We start from the raw sequence: 8257 nt of genomic DNA, 5'->3' as shown, positions 1-8257 counted from the left end.
TGCACAAAAAAATATGTCTGAAGTCCTCACCTTGGTAGCCCAGTAAAATATTGTTTTAAATGCTACTCCTGACTCATAAAAAAAAACTCTTACCATCAGATGAATACGCTCTGGATATATTGACATGTTTTGTTGAATCAAACGTCATTTTCCTTTTTCTTTCTTCCTCTTATTATCTCTGAACTTCAGTTGTGTTCCTGTTAAGGCTCAGGTGTAGCGTGACGTAGGCTTTAGTGGAACATCCATCGTCCTCTTTTTTTGCAAACTATTCTCCGATTGGTCAGAGTTGCAGGTGCAGAAGTTCAGTTCAGATCACCTGATTTACATTATGCAACAATGCATAATTTTATACCGACCCCAACTTTAAGTGCTGGAAAATATGATTACATTTTTTTTTTTTGACATATCGCAGGCCAAGGTGACATCTTCACATAGTCTTTTTTTGTACAACCAGAAGTCCAAACCCCAATTATGTACCGTATTAAAAAATAGAGAAACACCTAGCAAACATTCTGCTAAAAAATAGTGCTGGGCACTAGGTTAACGCATGACGACTGAAAAAGCGGTGCGTGACGTCATGTTTACGTGCCGCAACGCCAGAGTCCAGGCACCGTTTACCAGTTAGCTCCGTTAGCTCCTTTAGCGCCGTTAGCGCGCCTACAGTCGGAACTGGAGCAGTCTGTTTATTAAATGAAAAAGAGAGCAGTGCTACAAATAACCAGCGTACCTGTGTATGTGTGCCTCTGTTTTTAAAGTTAAGCGTTAGTTTACAGACTCATTTTAACACTCAGGAGTCACGTAAACATGACGTCACGCGCATCTTTTTCCTTTAACCGCGCCCAGCACTAGTAACAATATGTATTTGTTTTACGTTTTTATCATAAATCATTATTATTAATATCATATCATTATTATCAACACTCTCAGGGACCATCACTATCCTCATGTCCAATGGAGGAGGCTTTCATGGACGCACTGAGCGTGTCCGCCAGGCGCCCTACTACGACCAGGTGCCACTGGGCTCCTTACCCCGAGACCGAGACTCGTACGATCTGCAGCCACTGAGAGAGCAAAGAGCACCTCATCTTAATCGCAGTGCCGACCCCCTCCCACCCCCGCCTCTGCCAGAGCAGCCTCCCGTCGGGCCAGAGTTCGATCCCAGCGGCAGCGAGGACAACAGCAACCCCGACCACGACCCGGCCATCGACATCAAACCGGTCCACCGCTTCATCCCCGACTCATGGAAGGACTTCTTTAGAGGGAGCAATCGCAGCAGTAACAAACCGTGGTCCATGCCTGAGTCGTCCATTAACAACAACAATAGCACCTCTGGGGGGGTGCGGTGCTCTCCTCCGCACTCTCCCTCCGTTCCCGGATCCTACCGGGACCCATATGGAGGCTCAGGTGGCAGCTACAACTCCAGGAAGGAGCTCCTGGACGTACACGATCCAGAGTCCGTGTCAGGGCGCACGTACCGCACAGGGCTGACCTACACCGAGCGAGTGGAGGAGTACCATCAGCGCTATGCCTTCATGAAGTCCTGGGCGGGACTGCTGAGGATTCTGGGCTGTGTGGCGCTCCTCCTGGGAGCTGCCGTGTTTGCCTGTGTCTGTGCTTACATCCACAAAGACAATGAGTGGTTCAACATGTTTGGATACTCATCTCCTGGGGGAGCATACGGGGGAGGTCTCTATGGCGCTGGCACAGGTGGGTCCTACTACACGGGCCCCAAGACCCCGTTTGTGTTGGTGGTGGCAGGGCTAGCTTGGCTGGTGACTGTGATCATGTTAGTGCTGGGGATGACTATGTACTACCGCACCATACTGCTGGACTCCTCCTGGTGGCCACTGACAGAGTTTACCATAAACCTGGCTTTGGCAGTGCTCTACATGGCAGCAGGTGGGTAAAAGCGACCAACATCCAAATTACACGCACATTTTCTTAGAGCCAAAGCTGCTGGTATTTTTGTTCATACTAATTATTAGTGTTAGATATTGATTATATTGTTATGTTTTTATATTGGTATCATGCCATTTTTCTTAATTATATAGACATTTTGAATTGTCTCACTGTCTAAAACCAGGCTGTGTATATATATATGTATATGTGTATACGTATATATATGTATATATATATGTATATATATATATATGTATATGTATATATGTGTGTATATATATATATATATATATATATATATACACATTTACACATACATACATATATATATGTATACACATACACATATATATATATATATATATACACATATATTATATGTATGTATATATATATGTATGTATGTATTTGTAGTCCTACATCCATCTGTTATCTGCACACATTCTTCTTTAACTGTACTTGCTACTGGCTGTGCTCTAATTATACTTATTGTTCATTGTTCCTGGAAATTACATTTGATGGAAACATCAAATGTAATTTTTTCACTGCCGTAAGTAATACAAACAAAATCAATTCCACCTCCACCTCACATCAGAGAAACCGCAAAGACAAACATCTCAAAATCTGTGACATTATTTCCTGAGTTGGATTTAACTTGATTTATTTTCATACGTGGACTAAATCAGTTTTTGCACGTTTGCCTTTTTGTTTCCCAGGTATTGTCTACGTCCGTGACACGACCCGCGGAGGGCTCTGCTCCTTCCCAGTGTTCAACAACGGCATCAACGGGGCGTTCTGCAGAACAGAGGCCGGCCAGACTGCTGCCATTATCTTTCTCTTCGCCACTATGGTTGTTTATCTGATTGGCGCCATCGTGTGTCTCAAGCTGTGGCGACATGAAGCTGCACGCAGATACCGCGAGAAGCACGGTCAGGAGGTAAGCTACCCAAACATTGTCGTGGGTGTTTACAGAGTTTAAAGGGAAGTCCTGGGATTTGCCGGGATTCACTCAGGAATGATGCTTTAAGATTTAAGGATTATTCCAAAACCTCCTGCCAGTTTAATTACTTGGAAAAAACACACACAAACTAACTGTAGTGTGTAGACTGCATGGGGCATCGGTCAAATAATAATAATGTGTTTACAATAGTAGGGGAATGTAAGCAACATCCACGGCCATGTCAGGTTCAGTGAAACCAGATAACAAAATCATAGCCTGGGTTTGTTGTGTATGATTGAGACTAGCTTGAATGCTTAGCATGCCACATCATATGTGATTTATCCTTAGACACACACATCTATCATATTCCTGTCTGTGGAGCTGCTTATTGAATGAATGCTAATTGTTAAACTATTCTTATAGTAGTAACATATTAGTTATGTAAAGATGGTTTTGTGGTGTTTTTTCTTGCACAGATGCTGTCTACTGAGAGGGGAGCTGCTCATTTATTGGTAAGAATCGAGCAACGTTACCGTATGCACCCTAATGTAGATCAACAGATGCACGACGGCTGCGTCTTTTCATCTATATGTAAAGCAAGTTATGTCTGTGTGTCTGTGACAGGCTTATCTCGCTGACCGTTAGTCAAATCGCCCTAAATTTTGGATATGGGTTGAGCATGGCCCGATTGTGGTGCATCCTTGATTTTTGTTTTTTTGAGTAATTTTATTGCTGATTTATCACGCTATTTATGGCGCGTCAAGATTTTCAGAGTGTCAACAAAGGGTAGGCAGCAGAATATGGTGTCATACTGAAACGACAAAGTACGCGAGCACATATTTTTATTTAGCATTAGCATGCAACTATTTTTTTGCGGCTAACTTTGCAAACCTGTTTCCAAAAGTAAGCTAGCGAGGCTATGATTAGCATTAGCGTAGGGCAGTTGACGGTCACAAAACAGCTAGCTACGCTAATGCTGAAAATGTTTATGTTGTGCCTAATGAGGTTGCACAGTGTTTGTATTATGTTAGCCTTTACATTCCTTATAATGCGCCTATTTTTCACCCTTTTTTTCCTGACTGTACAGGCTGCTGCTCCTGCTCCACTTTCCAAAGCTCCGGTCCAAGCCTCCTCGGTGGTTCCCATCCAAGCGGCTCCGAAAGCAGCTTCAGCAAAGGTTTTACAGGGAGCTATACCATCAGGACACATTCCAAAACCTGTCATCGTTCCAGACTATATTGCGTAAGTGATCCGCAGAGAAAAAGGCGGAGCACAGCGGGGCTGCAAGTCATGATGAAACAGTATTTGCATTTCAGTGCTACTTTACATAATATGTAAAACACTTGTACCACTGTGGCAGTTTCTTATACAGTGTGTGTACTTTCATTGTTATCTGCTGATTCTTTTCTCGATTTAATAATTTTTTTATGTGACTTGGAATTGTTATTCTCACTCCTCCCACCCTGCAGGAAATACCCAACGATAAAGACAGATGAGGAGCGTGACCAGTACCGCGCTGTGTTTAATGACCAGTACGCAGAGTACAAAGAGCTCCACTCAGAGGTGCAGGTCACCCTCAAGAAGTTTGACGAGATGGACGCCATGATGAGCGGTCTGCCTCAGCACCCTACCACCCAGATGGTGATTGGCTACACATCCTTTACTTTGTCGTATCTTTTGTTGCGTATCACTCTTTCCGCCGTACCCACGCCTACGTGAGACTGCGTGATTGACGAGAGGTCAGAAAACATTGCCGTTGTTGCCCTTAGTGCTTTATAAACACTGGCACGTGCAGTGGCATCATCAGCCACACTAAGCACTGTCATACTGATGTCCCTGCCCCATTTACTGTGACTCTGTGTCATCATAAACTGCACTGGAGCGACTCCATCACTGATTGTTCCATGTGAGAGCTGAGGAAGTGTATCATCTCAGGCATACACTGTATTGCCTCATTTCCCTATCCCATAACTTCCTCTGTTTGCACTTCCTGCTTCCTCTGCACTTCCCCTCCACCCTCACATTCCTTTTCTGTTTTTTTTGTTGTTTTTTTACCTCATTGTCATCACTTCTAATTGTTCTGCGTTTACAATATTGACCTAAATTCTCTCTCTTTTTCTGTGCTCTCTTTTTTGTAGGAGGTCGATCGCATTAACAGAATCCTTCAAGATTATCAGAGGAAGAAAAATGTGAGTCGTCGTGTGTCACATCGGCATCTAAATAAACTCTAATCTTCTCTCCCTGATCCTTAAAAAGATCTAAACCTTTATCACAGTATATCTGATGAAGGAGGTTGGCAATATAACTCGAAAAGTCACTGACTGATTTGGATGAAATTTTCAGGAAATGTCCGCAATGGAACCAGGAACAAGTGATTCAATTTTGGGCGTGATCCGTAGATGCAATTTTTATCGCTATTTTGTATGCACTGGGCTGCCTTGGCGGAGGTCTGCGCTCTCTGAGTGCTTTTCTAGTTAGCTATTAAAACGGCTGTAAAACACACTAACATTACTTAAAAAAACATAGACAAGAACAGACAAGATGTCTTTTTTAAAATCAATTATACAGTATATTCTCTAATTTAGATAAATATATGAAGAACTAGAAAAGCACCCCCCGTGGATCACGGCCAAAATTTAATCACATGTTCCTACGAGAACATTTAAAATGACATTTTATTGAGCTTGTGGAATGATTCCAACATCTCTCAGCAAAATATTCATGTTTCCTCCTTGACCCATTTCCTTAAACTTCACTTTGGTGAAGGAGGAAACTGTTCTTTAGTTTGTAGGCCATCGTTCATGGTTTGTTTTAACCTTTAACAACCAAACTGCAGCACATACAAGACACAAGACCTAAATGAGCATTTTCTTCATGTCTCTCTCCTCCGACATTCCCAGGATCCTACGTTCCTGGAGAAGAAGGAGCGCTGCGAGTACCTGAAGAGCAAACTGTCTCACATCAAACAGAAGATCCAAGAATACGATAAAGTCATGGAATGGAACGACGGATACGACTAGACCTCTGTGGCCTCTCCACCCCCCCCCCCCCCCCCAACACTGCAGTTACAGAACTTATGTGGATGACTCTGCAGATGCTGGTACTGAAAATATCGACAAACCACAGGGTGAAAGGATCAGCTTCAGGCTGCTTTGTCTTTTTAAATCTGTATAGCTGTTGTTTTATAACAAACATTTATCAGCAAGTTTGTTTTATCTGGTTATGGTCCCATATGATGCAAAATCAACTTTTTAATCATTTAAATCAAAAACTGGACTCTGGAGGCCCTATCAGTCGGCAAAGTGTGAAAAAAGATGACTCGCTCATGTTTTTGTGGTCCTCCTCAGTCTAAGTACAGGAGATAATACACCCGATGTTGACTTCCGCGCTCACTGGGACGTCACAATGCGTTAAATTCCTGGAATCGTTGTCTCGCGGAGCTCCGCTTTGTCGCGAGAGTGCTGGCGAGGGCAACGGCATCCGAAAACCCAGAAGTCCGCGAAAAGTTCTATTCTTGGCTCCACAGTGCAGCACAGAGTTCTACACAAACTTCCAGCCTCAGATGATTTATCTGTCCAGGTTAATTTGGAGAAATAGGATATAATATGGGACCTTTAAAGCCCTCCTATAGATCATCTTGTTCTTAAAGGGATAGTTTTGCATTTTGGGATATAGCCCCCCAGAGTTAATTAGAAATAGCCTAGAACAAATATTGAAAAAAATGTAAGGCCCTGACTGTTGTATTTTTATTCTGGTGTAAAATAACAATAAGCTAGTTGAATAAGACTTTATTTGTAGGAATAATAGCAAACCTATATTTTTGTAAATGGTCTTTACCGTCACCATTTTCATGTGACCTTTCAAAGCACTTTACACTACAGTTTTGCTATTCATACATTCACTCACGCATTTATACTGCCCATCTACATCCAGCCCTTTGTTCACATGTCTGCGCTGCTGGCACTTGCACAGTCGGGAGCAATCGCTAGGACTAGCGGACCTAGCGATTTAACCACTGAGCTCTCAGTTGGACGACAGCCCACTCTACCACTGATCCATGACCAGATTTGTACAGAAGCAAAGAAGAAAATGTGACAGCAGGCTAGCACTTTTCTGCTGGTTTTCAGTCTTGATGCTAAGCTAATGCTTCCAAAGGCGTGTGTGTGTGTGTGTGTGTGTGTGTGTGTGTGTGTGTGTGTGTGTGTGTGTGTGTGTGTGTGTGTGTGTGTGTGTGTGTGTGTGTGTGTGTGTGTGTGTGTGTGTGTGTGTGTGTGTGTGTGTGTGTGTGTGTGTGTGTGTGTGTGTGTGTGTGTGTGTGTGTGTGTGTGTGTGTGTGTGTGTGTGTGTGTGTGTGTGTGTGTGTGTGTGTGTGTGTGTTTGTGTTTGTGTTTGTGTGTGTGTAGTGCTACCACTATTTGTGAATTGACGAGTATCTCAAGTGAATGTTTTGGCTGTACTTGGTGGGAGATGTTGCCAGTTGTGAGGCCCAGGTCTGGTTCAGATCCAAGTCCATTCTGGTCCAGGTCCAGCTCCTTTTCAAGTCTATTTACCCGTCTGTCAATCTTTTTAACCTCCTGTCACCTGTCCAAATAGATTTCACAACATCTCAGCCTGACAGAAAAACCACTACTTGCTCAGACAAATCCCATGTTGTTGTTGTTTTCTTGAACTGCTGTGATGATTTTTTTAGTATGTGCTGTTGTGACCCTGTCCTTCCATTTCATAGATGAGACATTTTATACCTTATTGATACTGAAAAATCCTCAGTGCTTAAATATCTCCATGTTGTCTACTTTATAAAACTGTAAACACTGAATTTCTTTGTTGAATGCAAATACTGATCTAAGTTTGTCTGTGTTTGCCTTGTGTTAGTGTGTGTCACTGTGATATTTCCTGTAAATGTCTATATTTCATAATTTAAATGACAATTTGCTGCTTTTTGGTCTGTAAATACAATTCTGCTCATGAATGTGGAGTCAGTAGATTTTTTCATAATATTAATTAATTTTAAAAAATGGAACTCATTGTACTTCCATGGTATAGTTTGTTTATTAATTAATTAAACATTGTACTTCCATGGTATTGTTCATTAATTAATGAACAATACCATTAATTAATTAATTAATTAACAGTACCAATACCATGGAAGTACAATGATGTTCATGTATTTATTTATTTTTAATTAATTAATTAATTAATTAATTAACAATACCATGGCAGTACAATGATTTTCATTTATTTATTTTTTGAACAAAAATGTTCACATGTCAGTTTGAGTTAACATGCCTGACTGCAGTTGCAGTTGGTTCCAGTTGCAAAATGTTGATATGGTCCAGGCTTAATTGCAAATCTCAAGATTTCAAAACGAGAACGGTCCAACTGCAGGGAGGAACGCCCACAAACAAACCCTAACCACTA

The 8257-nt window shown here is 42.0% G+C and overlaps 1 protein-coding gene across 1 annotated transcript; it reads left to right on the top strand.

Annotated features, from left to right (window-relative positions):
* The first annotated feature begins 936 nt into the window (after positions 1 to 936).
* On the top strand, positions 937 to 6904 carry marveld2a (MARVEL domain containing 2a). Its single transcript, XM_083890521.1, has 7 exons — positions 937 to 1899; positions 2616 to 2836; positions 3316 to 3351; positions 3927 to 4081; positions 4309 to 4480; positions 4978 to 5028; positions 5740 to 6904. The coding sequence occupies exons 1-7, from the start codon at positions 945 to 947 to the stop codon at positions 5857 to 5859; spliced, it is 1710 nt and encodes a 569-aa protein (XP_083746647.1). The 5' UTR covers positions 937 to 944; the 3' UTR covers positions 5860 to 6904.
* Positions 6905 to 8257: the final 1353 nt, after the last annotated feature.

This window comes from Microchirus variegatus (assembly GCF_963457635.1).
Source record: "Microchirus variegatus genome assembly, chromosome: 1".
Classification (NCBI taxonomy): domain Eukaryota; kingdom Metazoa; phylum Chordata; class Actinopteri; order Pleuronectiformes; family Soleidae; genus Microchirus; species Microchirus variegatus.
This window is presented reverse-complemented; position numbering and strand designations above follow the sequence as displayed.